This window comes from Cololabis saira, chromosome 4 (assembly GCF_033807715.1).
Source record: "Cololabis saira isolate AMF1-May2022 chromosome 4, fColSai1.1, whole genome shotgun sequence".
NCBI classification, from domain to species: Eukaryota; Metazoa; Chordata; class Actinopteri; order Beloniformes; family Belonidae; genus Cololabis; species Cololabis saira.
The window spans coordinates 47,069,720-47,087,146 of NC_084590.1; the positions used below are offsets into that span (position 1 = coordinate 47,069,720).

Consider the following 17,427-nt stretch of genomic DNA (forward strand, 5'->3'; position numbering starts at 1 on the left):
TGGGTAATTCCCTTTCCCAGAGTGTGCTGGGATGCTGACTTGCGGGAAGGTGGCAGTAAGGGCTCAAAATGGCTGCCGGGAGCCCTCGCGCACTTGACCACTTGAGGAATGGGACAGCCCTAAGCCCTTACGCAAGGTGCGGGAGCGCGCACGTAAGTCTACGAGTCTGCGAGGGTAGAGATAAACCGGGCTCATATCTGGACCTGATGCAAACCGGGTTCAGATCTGGACCTGATGTAAACCGGTTTCAGAACTGAACCTGATCCGGTCCGGACTTGGTTCTGCTGACCATCAGATGTTTGAGAAGCTGCTGAACAGACGACTTCAACACGTGTGCTGGTTTTAAATCTTTATACGTGAAAAACACATCAGATACAAACGTGTTCAGAGTCGGCGTCGCTGCAAAACCTCTGGCCCGGTCCGAGGCTCCGGACCGAGCCTCCGTCATCAGAACCTCTGGCCCGGTCCCAGGCTCCGGACCGTCATCAGAACACCACAGAACCGTTAATGAGTTCATGTCACAAACGTTTCTGGTTGAATCCAGAAACGCTGCTGGAATCACAGCTGGAACAAACCACCAGAACCAGCGTACAGACCCGGGTCCAGGCCCAGTACCGACCCGGGTTCAGGCCCAGTAGCGACCCGGGTCCAGGCCCGGTCCCGGCCCGGGTCCAGGCCCAGTCCCGGCCCAGTACCAGCTCAGTGCTGGATGTGAGGCAGGACGGCGACACGGTAGAACCAGTCCAGCCTGGGCAGCGTCTCCTCCCACCACTCGGCGTTGAAGTTCACCGGGACGAGGACGGTCTCCCACAGCGTGAAGACGACCAGGTCGGCCCGCTGCAGCCCTGTCACCGCCATCTGGACCTGCACCTGCGTGAAGTAGCGGTGGGACGTCTTCAGGCCGTAGACGGGCTGGACGGAAGACAAGAGGAAAAGTGGCGTTAGAGGGACATTAGATGGAAACCAATTCAATTTTTTTTCAATTCAATTTTATTTATATAGCGTCTAATACAACAGATGTGTCTCTAGACGCTTTGCAGAGATACATGAACATAAACCCCCGAGCAATTATTACATAAACAATGGCAGGTAAAAACTCCCCTAGTGGGGGAAAAGCCTTAAGCCAAACAGTGGCAAGAAAAACTCCCCTTTAGGAGGGAAGAAACCTGGACCAGGACCTGGAACATAAGGGGGGACCCTCCTGCCGAGGGCCAGACTGGGGGTTGGGGGGGCAGGCCAGGATGTCAGCAGCACAGCAGATCCATGCAGACAGGTGGAAGCAGCAGCGGGATGACCAGGGGGGGGGGGGGGGGGGGGGGGGGGGGGCAGGTGGAGCCAGCAGCGGGATGACCGGGGGATGGGGGGGGCGCAGGTAGATGGAGGCAGCAGCGTGATGACCAGGGGGGGACTGGGACCGCAGGCCAGAACGCAGCTCCCGAAGCTCTGGCCTGCAAACATGCACAAAAGAGAAAAAAGGGGGGCCGGCACAAGAAACTACAGGAATGATGGACAAAAATGATAGCTATGAGATATTTATAAATAAAAATGGAAATGGAGAAGAGAGGAAGGGCAGAGGAGAGGAGAAGAAGAGTGAGAGGCACCGCCTAGTGGATCATGTCGGTGCCCCCCTGTAGCATAGGCCTATAGCAGCATATCTACCGCAAAGCTATATTTGAGACTAACTATTATAGTCTTGTTCTATAGCTGCAACTATGACTACTGACTCTAAACCAGAGGGACACCAGAGGGAAACCAGAGGGACTTTAGAGGGAAACCAGAGGGAAACCAGGGGGAAACCAGGGGGACATTAGAGGGAAACCAGAGGGACATTAGAGGGAAACCAGAGGGAAACCAGGGGGACATTAGAAGGAAACCAGAGGGACATTAGAGGGAAACCAGAGGGAAACCAGGGGGACATTAGAGGGAAATCAGAGGGCCATTAGAGGGACTCCACAGGGAAACCAGAGGGACATTAGAGGGAAACCAGAGGGACATTAGAGGGAAACCAGAGGGAAACCAGGGGGACATTAGAGGGACTCCAGAGGGACTGTCGGACCAGGACGGGGTGGACCTACCTCTCCGTGTTCATCCGTCCCCTGGATCTCCAGGCAGAAGTCGCGGTCCTCGCAGGCATCCTCCACCCAACTGTGGCGATGCTTGAAGGGACACTTGACCTCCAGGACGAGCTGCCGGCCTCTGCGTCTGTCCGTCACGATGCGGTCGGGACTGGCAGCCAACCAGGGATTCTGGGGGTCGATGAAGAGTCCGCAGTCCTGAACCTGGACCTGCCGGCCCAGCACCTCCGACTTCAGCTCCTGGGGACGCGGCAGTGAGGTCAGCGGTGATGTCATCAGTGACGTCAGCGGTGATGTCATCAGTGATGTCATCAATGACCCTCTGAGACCACTACGGGGTCTAGACTCTCACCTGGTACCGGCGGACGGCCCAGGCCTCCATCTTGACCCCCCATCTCATGGCTCTGGTCTGGAATCTGGGCCCCTCACCTGAGGAGTCAGACAGGTGTTACATCATCACTCAACTGGTCCGGGTTCTGGACTGGACCCCCCCCCCCCACATGTGGTTCTGCTCCCTGCTAGTCCTGGTCCTGGTCTCAACTGTACTAGTTAGGGGTGGGTAAAAATATGGAAAAATCGATGCATCGCAATTCTCCCTGCCCTAATTCAATATCGATTAAGCAAAGCCTCTTAATGGATTCACCTTCCGGCCAGTTGGGGGGGCTGTGGGCAACATTTTCTTATGATTTGCGTTCTGTGGACGGTGGCTGCACGCGGCCAAACAACAATAAAATGGCGACGATGGCAAGCTGAAAATCTTTCAGATCAGACGTTTGGACTCATTTTGAATTCCCATTTAAAGCAGCACAATGTAACTTTCAGCTTTTGTTGAGTTTGGCGACTCCTTTGGACAAAAGCGGTAGTGCTTTACGAGAAAGAACACTACGTTTCCCATGAGCACCAGCGCGTACTGCCGGAAAACTCCTGTCCCCGTCCCGTGCATTTGTTTTGATGAGAGAAGACGGGACAGACTTTCAAAACTACTTTTGTGTTTTCAGCGGTCGTTTGCAGGATGGATGGCGAAGAGGTAATGTATCTATTTTTGGCTTAAAGGAGCTTGCGGCTGCTTTTAAGAAATGAGACTCTCTATCGCCACCCTTCACCAAAACGGCCGTTGGGGGTACTGCAGCCAACAGTGAAGCCGGCACAGGAGAACGGGGAGAACGTGCATGCAGCGTCATGTGACGTCACATCCGCAGCCCAGCGCGGGAAAATCGGGACCGACTTGCATTACATTTTGCAAATAAAAAAAACAGCCTCAAGCTCCTTTAACAATATAGGCCCAATCCCATTACACCCCCTACTTTTCTTCACTAGCCCTACTTTCTTCCACTAGCCCTTCCTCACTACAACTACCCCTAAAAAAGAAGGGACAGATTTAAGGACACTTGAAATTTTCCCTGCGATGGACTGGCGAACTCCTGCCTCTCACCTGAAATGAGCTGGGATAGGCTCCAGCAGACCCCCGTGACCCTGCAAAGGATAAATCGGTATAGATAATGGATGGATGGATGGATGAAATCTTCCCAGGGGTCTGTCCCAAAACTCCCCTACCCTTACTTTCAGCACCACCCCTAAATCAGGAAGCTGAGAGCCAAAAGCTGAATAACTGGGGCCATGTTTTTGCCTTTAAATATGTTTAAAGGTATGAAAACATTAAAAATTTCAGTTATAATTGCATAAATTGTCTATATTTCATTACTTTATATACTGTCTTGGGGTGACATTTGCATAGAATGCTAAAAACCAAATTCTCAAAAATTAAAAACCAAAATAGAGCGAAAATGTAAAAAATTACGCAGTAAACGGTGGTCAAGAGCAGAGACCATTTATTTAATAAATATCTTGGAGGACCTGGAAATCATTAAAAGAACAGATGGCAGGAAACATAAAAATTGTGAACTTTTCAAAGTTGTAGCAGCTAAGTTAGTTTTTCTTCCGGTAGACGTAACTTCCGGTCCACCCCCCTATCCAATCAGAACCTTCCCAACCCCCAGACCTTAAGCAGAATTGGATAAAGCCGATCAAACGTGTTTTCCATGTAAACCTTAATTCAGAATTACTATTTCCATGTAAAATCGAAGGAAAATAGTTTAATTCTGAATTATTTAATTCGGAATAATTAACTCGTGGCCATCGTGGACCAGAACAGCCGGTTCAGAACCCTCAGGTGTTGGGGGCGTGGCCTACCTGTGACTGGTGGGCTTGACCTACCTGTGACAGGGGGCGTGGCCTACCTGTGACTGGTGGGCTTGACCTACCTGTGACTGGGGGCGTGACCTACCTGTGACTGGGGACGTGGCCTACCTGTGATTTCAGCCAGGTACGAGGCGGGCGGGACACTGCTCTTCCCGTTGACGAAGCGGCAGTGATCGATGTCATGAGCCAGGGAGGCCGTGATCCGGTTCCTCCTCCAGTCAAACCAGTCCGGGTTGGTCCTCTGGCCCCGGGTCTGCTTTTCCACCCAGTCCACCTCGTCCTGGTCCATCGGGACACTCCTGGTTCAGACTGAACCCGAGAAAAACCACAAGTCAACAGAATCAAACCTTTTGCACAACTGATAAACGAGCATGATAATAAAGATTTATAACATTTAAAAAACAAGAGGTCAAAATGATAATCAAACACGTTTAAATAAGTTGAAAACTGATCTCATTGCCGGGCTTTTATTTTGAAAGAGGATGTTTTGGCGGCTTCCGGCTGTATCCAGGTAAACAGGTCAGACCAGAGCCGCCGGTCCGACTCCTGGATTCCTTCAAAAATTAAGTCGTTTCGGGGGCACGGTGGCGCAGCAGGTAGTGCAGCCGTCTCACAGCAAGAAGGTCCTGGGTTTGATTCCCGCCGGGGACGTTGTGGGCGCTGAAGTGCGTGTTAGTTCCCCCATGACTTCAGCACCCACACCCTGGGTGGGGTTGGCGAAAGGGCCTTTCTGTGTGGAGTTTGCATGTTCTCCCCGTGTTCCCTTGGGTAGCAATGGGAGCTACCCTCACAAAAACATGCAACAGTCCTGGGCTATACTGCCCCCTTTGGCCAACCGGGGCGCCAGATGGGGTGGGGAGGATCCGGCCGGATCCTTCCACGCGCTACGTTTGCGTCCCTTATTGAACTAATACGGGACGCAATTTGTCCCGTATTTTTATTAACGCCCCATACACACGTCTGTCACACACACATCACTAAATGTATCAATAATGAACAAAATAAAACACAGGAAACATTAAGTCCAGCAAAATCTTTGTGGCGGGACAACAGGACCTGCTGCGCTCTGTGCCCAGATCTTTATATGTTTTAAAATTTATATATATATATATATATATATATGTGTGCAGAGGTGGACAGAGTACTCGACCCCAGTACTTGAGTAAGAGTACAAATACTACTGGTCAAAATTTACTCTGTTACAAGTAAAAGTAGCTCAGTCAAAATATTACTCGAGTAAGAGTAGAAAAGTACTTGCTTTTAAAGGTACTTAAGTATCCAAAAGTAAATGCTTTTAAATTTACTTTAAGTAAAAGTAAGAGTAAGAGTAAGAGTAAATTTCTTATTTTCCACATCAGTAAATTACTATATTTTTTCTAAATTAATTTAAGGATCTTTTAACTCTTGTTTCTGAGAATTCGATGTTGAGTTGTTGAAAGCAGAGAGGTAGTTCTGCTTCGGCAGACACAATTAACATTTGAAAATAAATGTCTGTGGTTTGTCTGTGCCCTCGTTTTTTACTCGGTCGAACTCAAACATTGAGTTAAGATACGGCCAAGGATTTTGTGAAAGTCCCTGCTCCGAGTCCGGCTCATTATCAGACTCAGACGACTCAGCGGATTGTCTTTCTTCTCCTGACACAGGCGTAGCCATTGTTGCGGCTATGCTTTGACTTGTTGCGGCTCTGTCTTGACAAACGCAGGCTACTTTGGCGGTATCGTTTTGAGGAGGCTTGACGTATTTCCGCTTTCCGTACATCCCAGTGGAGAGCGTGCACTGTGATAGGTCTCCTCCTTTGACAAAAACAGCTTGTGTCCAATAGGATTTTAGGGAAGAAGAAAAAAGAGCAGACCTGAAAGTAACGAGTACTTTTCAGCCTTCCTAGAAATTTACTTGAGTAAAAGTAAAAATATTTGTCTTGGAAATGTATTCAAGTAAGAGTAATAAGTACCAAAGAAATCTAATACTCAAGTAAAGTACAAATCCTCTGGGTATGTACTTAAGTACAGTACTCAAGTAAATTTACTCCGTTACTGTCCACCACTGTATATGTGTGTGTGTGTGTGTGTGTGTGTGTGTGTGTGTGTGTGTGTGTCAGACAGCGGGGAGGACTCACCTCCAGCTAGGGCTTGGGAATTGGGAATTAAAAGTTCCGTTTTGAACCAATACAGACATATATTATGCTCTTATTTATTGATGTCATAATATACAGGTGGAGGTCGGAACATTTGAATATATTGCAAAACGTCATTCGTAGTAAATTTAACTAAAGGTGGAACAGATATATTATTTCCCCACTACATTCAAAGTGAAATATTTCAAGCCTTTATTTGTTATCATTTTGATGATTATGGCTCACAGTTTGAATGAATGAATGAATGAATGAATGAATGAATGAATGAATGAATGAAGTTTATTCAGTCATGACAACACAAAACACAACACAAAAAAAAAACAGCTTATAAAAGCCTATCCTATATTAACAACTTTCATTTTGTGGCTACCGACCTCCAGAAAACCAAAAAGAGACTAGAAAAGCAAAGAAACAACAAAAGGCAAAGAAACAATAGAAAAGCAAAGACACATTAACAGATAGTCGATTGAACTTATAAGCTTCATAAAATAGCTTTACAAACCATTTTCCTAAAAACCAAAAGAGAATGACATGTTTTTAGTGGGGAGAACAAGTATTTGATACACTGCCGATTTTGCAGGTTTTCCCACTTGAAAAGCATGTAGAAGTCTGTAATTTTTATCATAGGTACTCTTCAACTGTGAGTGATGGAATCTAAAAAAAAAAATCCAGAAAATCACATTGTATGATTTTTAAGTAATTAATTTGCATTTTATTGCATGACATAAGTATTTGATACATCAGAAAAACAGAACTTAAAGGGGACATATTATGGCATATGTATATTTTAAACAGACCTTGAATGTCTTAAAAACAATCTAAAGCTTGTTTTTTTTCTACATAAATCAGAAATTCAGTCTCTGGGCCATGTTTTTATTTTTTCCGTTTCTAAAGCCTTTTTCTGTGCTTCATTTTCAGGGCGGGGGGGGCTATGATAATGAGGCTCTGCGCTGATTGGCTGCTTGAATGACGTGTAGCAGGGGAGGAGACAAAGCGTCGCTCCAGGGAGTATAGCAGCGGCTGCGTAGCAAAGCGTGTCCCCGGTTCTGCGTTAAATCGACATGTACCCTACGTGCTCTGCGTTGGTGTAACGCGGAACCATAAATCAGCCTTTAGTCACCTCGTCTTCAAACAGGAAGATTGAATTTAATTCTAAACAGTTACACCACGGTTATTTACTCCAATTCCTCATCATTTCACTTCTTATGTTACAAGACAAATGAATCATGTTAACTGTAAAGAAATCACAACACTGAATTTTCACAAATGGCAACTTTATTGTTAAAATATATAAATAAAATGTATGCACTATTGCTGGCTCAAGGAAGGGCCGCGCGTCTTCTGAATGTGAACAGCTCCAGGTGCTTGAAAGATCTGAAACCACAGAAGAACAATGTATTACGGTACTGAGCCGCCCCCCCGGAGCCGCCCCCCCGGAGCCCCCGGGTTCGGAGTTCCGGGCTCGGAGCTCCGGGTTCGGAGCTCCAAACCCGGGGCTCCTCGACGGTCCGGTCCGTGAGCAGCTCCGGTGCTCCGGAGCTAAGCTAAATACTTGCATGCAAAGATCATACAAATATAAATAACATTAAAAAAAACGTAACTTACCGCTGACTCGTGTGCAGTTGCCGGGTCCGTGCTGTTGGAACTGATCCTTTTATGAGGGTAAATGTCGATGCAAAACCTCATTTTAACTCTCCCTCGCTGTTGAAACCGGTGGAAAACAGTCACCGCTGCTGAACAATGGCGGAGCTCCAGCCGGCGGAGAGAGCTGGTTGTGGGCGTGGTTTCAGCAGCGGAGACTGAACCTATGGAAATCTGCTCCCGTCGTGACTCACGATGGGAGCAGATTCTAAACGGCTCAAGAAAGTCACGTGACACAGGGGGATTCTGTCGGGTGGGGGTCACAGACCTTGCAGAATTCATGGGATTTCATCTCCCCTCTGCTGGCAGGGTGAGGGAAGACCACTTTATATATGTTAAAACAAGAAAAAAAACGTGTTTTTCATAATAGGTCCCCTTTAAGGCAAAAAAGGAAAGGTTGCAAGTGGAAGCTGACTTGGCTGAATCCAATGCAATAGAGCCCCGAGCCCGGAGCCCCCAGGTTTGGAGCTCCGGAACCCGGGGGCTCCTCGACGGTCCGGTCCGTGAGCAGCCCCCGCAGCTCCGTATGCGGCGCCGGGGCTCCGGAGCTAAGCTAAATACTTAGCCCATGCAAAGATCATACAAATAACATTAAAAAAAAAGGAACTTACCGCTGACTCGTGTGCAGTTGCCGGGTCCGCGCTGTTGGAACTGATCCTTTTATGAGGGTAAATGTCGATGCAAAACCTCATTTTAACTGTCACCTTGCCGTGGAAACAGCCACCGCTTGTAAACAATGGCGGACGCTCGAGCCGACAGAGAGAGCTGGTTGTGGGCGTGGTTTCAGCAGCGGAGGCCAAACCTCTGCGCCTCGGGTGACGTCACCCTAGCCGCAGATTCTCATCGGCTCAAAAAATATCACATGACACTGGGGGATACTGTAAGGCGGGGGTCACAGACCTTGATGAAATTCATGGTATTTTGTCTCCCCTGTGCTGGCAGGGTGAGGGGAGACCACTTTATATATGTTAAAACAAGAAAAAACATGTTTTTCATAATATGTCCCCTTTAATATTTGGTACAGAAACCTTTGTTTGCAATTACAGAGATCAGACGTTTCCTGTAGTTCTTGACCAGGTTTGCACACACTGCAGCAGGGATTTTGGCCCACTCCTCCATACAGATTTTCTCCAGATCCTTCAGGTTTCGGGGCTGTCGCTGGGCAATACAGACTTTCAGCTCCCTCCAAAGATTTTCTATTGGGTTCAGGTCTGGAGACTGGCTAGGCCACTCCAGGACCTTGAAATGCTTCTTACGGAGCCACTCCTTAGTTGCCCTGGCTGTGTGTTTCAGGTCGTTGTCATGCTGGAAGACCCAGCCACGACCCATCTTCAATGCTCTTACTGAGGGAAGGAGGTTGTTGGCCAAGATCTCGCGATACATGGCCCCATCCATCCTCCCCTCAATACGGTGCAGTCGTCCTGTCCCCTTTGCAGAAAAGCATCCCCAAAGAATGATGTTTCCACCTCCATGCTTCACGGTTGGGATGGTGTTCTTGGGGTTGTACTCATCCTTCTTCTTCCTCCAAACACGGCGAATGGAGTTTAGACCAAAAAGCTCTATTTTAGTCTCATCAGACCACATGACCTTCTCCCATTCCTCCTCTGGATCATCCAGATGGTCATTGGCAAACTTCAGACGGGCCTTGACATGCACTGGCTTGAGCAGGGGGACCTTGCGTGCGCTGCAGGATTTTAATCCATGACTGTGGTCCCAGCTCTCTTCAGGTCATTGACCAGGTCCTGCCGTGTAGTTCTGGGCTGATCCCTCACCTTCCTCATGATCATTGATGCCCCACGAGGTGAGATTTTGCATGAAGCCCCAGACCGAGGGAGACTGACCGTCATCTTGAACTTCTTCCATTTTCTAATAATTGCGCCAACAGTTGTTGCCTTCTCACCAAGCTGCTTGCCTATTGTCCTGTAGCCCATCCCAGCCTTCTGCAGGTCTACAATTTTATACCTGATGTCCTTACACAGCTCTCTGGTCTTGGCCATTGTGGAGAGGTTGGAGTTTGTTTGATTGAGTCTGTGGACAGGTGTCTTTTATACAAGTAACAAGTTCAAACAGGTGCAGTTAATACAGGTAATGAGTGGAGAACAGGAGGGCTTCTTAAAGAAGAACTAACAGGTCTGTGAGAGCCGGAAGTCTTACTGGTTGACAGGTGATCAAATACTTATGTCATGCAATAAAATGCAAATTAATTACTTAAAAATCATACAATGTGATTTTCTGGATTTTTTTTAGATTCCATCACTCACAGTTGAAGAGTACCTATGATAAAAATTACAGACTTCCGTATGCTTTTCAAGTGGGAAAACCTGCAAAATCGGCAGTGTATCAAATACTTGTTCTCCCCACTGTATGTTGGCATCATTCCAGAATTTAACTCCAGTGATGGAGACACGTCTCCTTTTCATACCTTTTTTTAGCTTTTTGTTCAGTAAAATTGCAGACACCTCTAAGATAATAGGGAGTTTCCTGAACTGAAAATAACCTCTGTATTGAGTCAGGGAGCATTTTTTGATTTTGCTCTGAACATAATTTGCATGATTTTATATTAAAACAAATCATAAAATTTAATAACATGAGAATTTAGAAAAAGTGGCTCTGTGTGAGCGTAGTAATCAGCCTTATTGATGATACGTATGGCTCGTTTTTGAAGTTTTATTATTGAATTTAAGGTGGTTTTAAAGGTGGATCCCCACAATTCCACACAGTAAGATAAATAGGAAACAATCAATGAGTAGTAAATCAAATGCAAGGCCTTGGAATTCAGTAAATTACTGGATTTATACAGGATTGCGAGTGATTTTGAAATTTTCCCTTTAAGGAATTTAGTCTCAAAAACCCTTTCAATATCAACATTACATATTTTTAATTTAATATTACCACCACTTTAGTTTTGATTCCCAAAAACCATGAATTTTGTTTTCTTAATATTTAAAGATAATTTATTAACATCAAACCAAGTCTTGAGATTTTCCAGCTCCCTTTCTACACAACACAAAAGTTCCATTAAATTCGTACTAGAGCTAAACAAATTGGTATCATCGGCAAATATAACATATCTAAAAAAATCAGTTACATTGCAGTTTATGAAAACCCCAAATAAAAAATTAATTAGAGAATATTTTATGAATTCAATAAACAATTCCATCATCAAAATTATAACAAATAAAGGTTTAACATATCTTGCTTTGCATGTAAGTAGCTCGTACTTGTCGACCAGAAAACGCAGTTGCGGAAGGAGGAAGACGTTCAGGGCCGCCCACGGCAACAGCGCTGAACGCTGATTTATGCTTCCGCGTCACACCAACGCAGTGCCTACGGGGTATGTTACGCGGGCTCGCACACCGTGCGGCAGTAGCTCAGGTGGTAGAGCGGGTCGTCCAATGATCCGAAGGTCGGCGGTTCAAATCCCGCTCTGTCCCAGTTTGCTGTCGTAGTGTCCTTGGGCAAGACACCTTACCCACCTTGCCTCGTGTGAATGTGTATGAATGTTGGTGGTGGTCGGAGGGGCCGTTAGGCGCGATATGGCAGCCACGCTTCCGTCAGTCTGCCCCAGGGCAGCTATGGCTACAAACGTAGCTTACCACCAGAGAGAATGTGTATGGATGAATAATGATTTCTGTAAAGCGCTCTGGGTGCCTTGAAGGGCGCTATATAAATCCAAGTCATTGTTAATAAGACTAGGTAATATATTAGTTTCACCTTTAAGTTGAATTATTGAAATAAATTAACTTTTACACCATATTCTAGTTGAACGATTGAAATAAATTAACTTTTACACCAAATTCTAGTTGAATTATTGAAATAAGTTGACTTTTACACCATATTCTAGTTGAATGATTGAAATAAATTAACTTTTACACCAAATTCTAGTTGAATTATTGAAATAAGTTGACTTTTACACCATATTCTAGTTGAATTATTGAAATAAATTAACTTTTACACCATTTTCTAGTTGAATTATTGAAATAAATTAACTTTTACACCATATTCTAGTTGAATGATTGAAATAAATTAACTTTTACACCAAATTCTAGTTGAATTATTGAAATAAGTTGACTTTTACACCATTTTCTAGTTGAATTATTGAAATAAATTAACTTTTACACCATATTCTAGTTGAATTATTGAAATAAATTAACTTTTACACCATATTCTAGTTGAATGATTGAAATAAATTAACTTTTACACCAAATTCTAGTTGAATTATCGAAATAAGTTGACTTTTACACCATATTCTAGTTGAATTATTGAAATAAGTTGACCTTTACACCATATTCTAGTTGAATTATTGAAATAAATTAACTTTTACACCATATTCTAGTTGAATTATTGAAATAAATTAACTTTTACACCATATTCTAGTTGAATGATTGAAATAAATTAACTTTTACACCAAATTCTAGTTGAATTATTGAAATAAGTTGACTTTTACACCATATTCTAGTTGAATGATTGAAATAAATTAACTTTTACACCAAATTCTAGTTGAATTATTGAAATAAGTTGACTTTTACACCATATTCTAGTTGAATTATTGAAATAAATTAACTTTTACACCATTTTCTAGTTGAATTATTGAAATAAATTAACTTTTACACCATATTCTAGTTGAATGATTGAAATAAATTAACTTTTACACCAAATTCTAGTTGAATTATTGAAATAAGTTGACTTTTACACCATTTTCTAGTTGAATTATTGAAATAAATTAACTTTTACACCATATTCTAGTTGAATTATTGAAATAAATTAACTTTTACACCATATTCTAGTTGAATGATTGAAATAAATTAACTTTTACACCAAATTCTAGTTGAATTATCGAAATAAGTTGACTTTTACACCATATTCTAGTTGAATTATTGAAATAAGTTGACCTTTACACCATATTCTAGTTGAATTATTGAAATAAATTAACTTTTACACCATATTCTAGTTGAATTATTGAAATAAATTAACTTTTACACCATATTCTAGTTGAATTATTGAAATAAGTTAACTTTTACACCATATTCTAGTTGAATTATTGAAATAAATTAACCGTTACACCATATTCTAGTTGAATTATTGAAATAAATTAACTTTTACACCATATTCTTCACCTGTATGTATATTCTACATCTGGGCTGATATTTCAGTTGCTAGTATGGTTGGCTGTCTGTACAGTCATGAAAGTTAAATGCTATTAAAGCACTTTAAACTTTAAATTAAAGCATTTTGTTTTTTCATATAAAATAAACCCATTTTTATTCAGTTTAAAAAGTTTTGGGGCTTTTTTTTGGCCCCTGCGCTGCTGAAATCAGGGCGTCCCTTATTTCTATTTCTGAAAGGTGGCAACCCTACTTGTAACATAAGTCAGGTAGAGCACTGGATAGGAAACTTTCAAAACTTAAAACGAAAGGATAGAGGAGTAAAAGGTTGGAAAGTCAGGAGGTCTTGGATCTTTCCTTGATTGGAGCCAGAATAAAACACTTTATCAACTCCAGTTGGATAACATTTAATACGGAAGTGTTTTAACTCCCTCAGTGTGATTTAACTTTAAAAACAACTTACCGAGGGCTTTAAACTCGGTTGGTGGCGGAGTGCGTCGGTGTGGAAGCAGAAGTGGGTTAAGCCTGAATTATGGTTCCGCGTTAAATTGACGCGTAGGGTACGCGGCGACGCGCACTGTACGGTGTGCGAGGCCGCGTAACATACGCCGTAGGCACTGCGTTGGTGTGACCATAAATCAGCGTTCAGCGCTGTTGCCGTGGGCGGCCCTGAACGTCTTCCTCCTTCCGCAACTGCGTTTTCCGGTCGACAAGTACGACAAAAACAACAGAAACGAAACAAAGAAAGAAACAGAACAACTTTATTTAACAAGAACCATTACAGACTCAGATGTAAACATAAGTACATCAAATTGAGAGAACAATCACACCTATTACATTAAGATTTTATAAAAGAAAGAAAATAAATAAATGAATATAAAAATAAATAAATAAAAGAAGAATGGGGAAAAAATAAATAAACAAACGAATGAAAAATTAGTACTTAAGTAATACATAAGGAAGGAAAATCAAATTGACAACTACAAGGGGTTCAGGATAAATTGACAGTTGTAATCAGAGTATTTATGTGTTTCAGACACTGTTGAAATAAGGAGATTTCATTTTTAAGAGTAGTCCATGAAGGGTGAATATTGTGAATATAGTATTTTGAAACAATGATCAAATGAATCACTAAAAAAAATTTTTTTTTATTCTTAAGAATTACACCAACTTGAATGTTTTGAAAAGACCAGAAATGTATGTTGATGGAGCTGGATAATATTAAATCATGGAGAGACTTCCATCTGGAATGATCTCACATCCAAAAAACAGGTGCTCTATCGTTTCTACATTCGTTTTTCAAATATAACAATTATCTGCAACTAATTTGAATATTTTGTTAATTCCTTCATTTGAGGGATAAATGTTGTGGATGTTTTTAAAGTGTATATCTTTACATTTGGGAGGAAATTTAGATATTTAGATAGTTTACACTGCAGGAACACTGCAGGAATGTTGCAGGAACATTGCAGGAACACTGCAGGAATGTTGCAGGAACATTGCAGGAATACTGCAGGAAAAAAAAGGGGTCTCCCGCACACTGTTAAGTCACTTGCAAAATACTTTAATAAGGTAAACAAACAAACAACGTTTCGGTCCACAAGACCTTTCTCAAGCAGAGATTTAAAAAAAAAAGAACATTTCAGGTACATATATGGCCACCAGGTATTGAAACCCTACTGGACCACCCCCCTCCCGACCTCTATGTGGCTATTAGGATACCAGGCATGGACTTACTATGACTACTTTATTTCATCCATGCACGGTTATGTGTTTTGTGTTTAAAACTATATAAATATAGGTACTTTAACCTTATGACAGGCATGGTCTTACTATGACTATTATCAGCCTGCAGACCTTTACTGCCTTTATCCTTTTGGATTGTTTTGCTGTTTGCACCCTCTCACTTGCATTTAAACTTGGGCCTGACTCAAAGATGAGCTCTTTTCAAGAGATGAATGAACTCACAAAGCATCAAGCTACCACTTTTGAATTCTCGGACGCAGATGCACAGAGAATCCTCCTACCCAACTCTGGAATGGACTTCATGATGTCAAGATCAAATTGGAGAGACTTTACCTCAAACAGACCCGCTGCCAGATGCACGGGTCAACCCTCAGTGAGTACTGGAGAGCCAAGAGAATCCCCAGAGGCCTACGAATACAAAAGGCCCCAACCATAGGTCTATCAATCATAGGAGTTAAATGACTACAGACCAGTGGCCTTAACATTGCACATCATGAAAACCCTGGAGCGGCTAGTCCTCCGTGTCCTGAGGTCAGAGATCACTGATGCAATGGACCCAGTCCAGTTTGCTTATCAGGAGCATCTTGGAGTGGAAGATGCGGTTCTGTACATGCTGCATCGGGTCTATGCCTACCTGGAGGAACCGGGATGTTGTGTGAGGATTCTCTTTTTTGACTTTTCCAGTGCTTTTAATACTATCCAGCCCCTCATACTGAAAGACAAGCTGGAGGGGATGGGAGTAGATCACTTCCTGACCTCCTGGACCACAGACTACCTGACAGAGCGGCCTCAGTTTGTCAGGCTGGAGAGCTGTGTCTCCGGGATGGTCAGGAGCAGCACTGGGGCTCCACAAGTGAGTGTCTTGGCGCCATTCCTGTTCACACTCTACACAGCGGACTTCCAATACAACACTGATTCATGTCACATGCAAAAATATTCTGACGATACAGCCATTGTGGCTTGTATCAGGGGTGGTCAGGAGCAGGAGTACAGGGATCTGGTGGATTCCTTCAGGGACTGGTGTAATAAGTGCTGTCTCCACCTGAACACAGCCAAAACCAAGGAGATGGTGGTGGATTTCAGGAGGAAGAGGCCTCCCCAATTAACAGTCTTCATGCAGGGGGGAGGGCATTGAGGTGGTCCACACATACAGATACCTCGGGGTCCTCTTGGACGACAAGCTTGACTGGTCCCCGAACACCGACGCCCTCTACAGGAAGGGGCAGAGCCGCCTGTTCTTCCTGCGGCCACTGAGGTCTTTTGATGTGTGTGCGGAGATGATGACCATGTTCTACCACACGGTGGTGGCCAGTGCACTCTTTTTTGCTGCTGTGTGTTGGGGGGGCAGCCTTGCAATCAAAAACACCAGGCGACTGGACAAACTAGTCAAAAAAGCGGGCTCAGTGTTGGGCAGGGGTCTGGACCCGCTAAGATCTGTGGTTGAGAGGGGCACACTGAACAAACTGAGTGCTATAATGAACAATAGCAGACACCCTCTCCACAGCCTCCTGGAGCCACAGAGGAGCAGGAGCAGCTGCAGCGGTCGGCTCCTCTCACTGCGCTGCAGAACGGAGCGGTTCAGGAGATCCTTCGTCCCCACAGCAATACGACTGTTTAATTCCTCCTGAACTCAGTCTCACACACTCACCTCTGCCACAACTGGACTATATTTTAGTTTGCACTTTACATGATATTTGTTTAAAAACCTAATATTTCATGTTTATTTTAATATTATGAATGTGCTTTTATTGTGTGGTTGATTTTTTATGTTTATGTTTTGATGAGCTGCTGGACGGTTGAATTTCCCTTTGGGGATGAATAAAGTTCTATCTATCTATCTATCTATCTATCTATCTATCTATCTATCTATCTATCTATCTATCTATCTATCTATCTATCTATCTATCTATCTATCTATCTATCTATCTATCTATCTAATGAAACCTTTGTCAAAAAATGGGGAGAGATCTTAAATAAATGTTCCCTGGATCTCATGCTACTCATTATTGATCATGTCTCTTCTGAAGCATCTAAACTGAAAACAGAAATCCAAGCACAAGAACAAACCCTGAAAGAAAAGACTGATTTTGACTTTTCTGCCATTGAACGCTCTATAAAAGCTTCTGTGCAAAACTACAAAGAGAAATTACATATCACGAAATTGAAGAAATATAAACGTGATACAGATGACTACAAGAAACAAGAGGTTTACTCCTGGGAGAGAAAAGAGGATAAAAAAGATGAACCAGCGACCCCCCGATGGCCTATATCCAGACACTCACACCGAGCCAACAAGGCCCAACCTGGAAGGGCCCACCAGCATCACACTCGGACGGGGAGAACTGATGCTTCATCGGATGGTGACTTCACCTTCGACAGTGATTCTAGCCAGCAGGAGCAGCCTTTTTTAGGCAGACACCGATGGCAACACGACAAAAGAAGAAATGCAGAAGGGGGAGACAAACAACCAAGGACAGGACAACGCCCATGGACACGCAGCCTGTCCAAGAGACGGTAATTAACATCT

The 17,427-nt window shown here is 43.6% G+C and overlaps 1 protein-coding gene across 1 annotated transcript; it reads right to left on the reverse strand.

Annotated features, from left to right (window-relative positions):
• Positions 1-342: 342 nt before the first annotated feature.
• Positions 343-13,700, reverse strand: LOC133442086 (uncharacterized). Its single transcript, XM_061720000.1, has 5 exons — positions 13,618-13,700; positions 4,383-4,583; positions 2,428-2,504; positions 2,076-2,315; positions 343-912 (listed from the first exon to the last, which is right to left on the reverse strand). Exons 2-5 carry the CDS (start codon positions 4,561-4,563, stop codon positions 700-702), a joined length of 711 nt encoding a protein of 236 aa, XP_061575984.1. The 5' UTR covers positions 4,564-4,583; positions 13,618-13,700; the 3' UTR covers positions 343-699.
• Between the last annotated feature and the right edge of the window lie 3,727 nt (positions 13,701-17,427).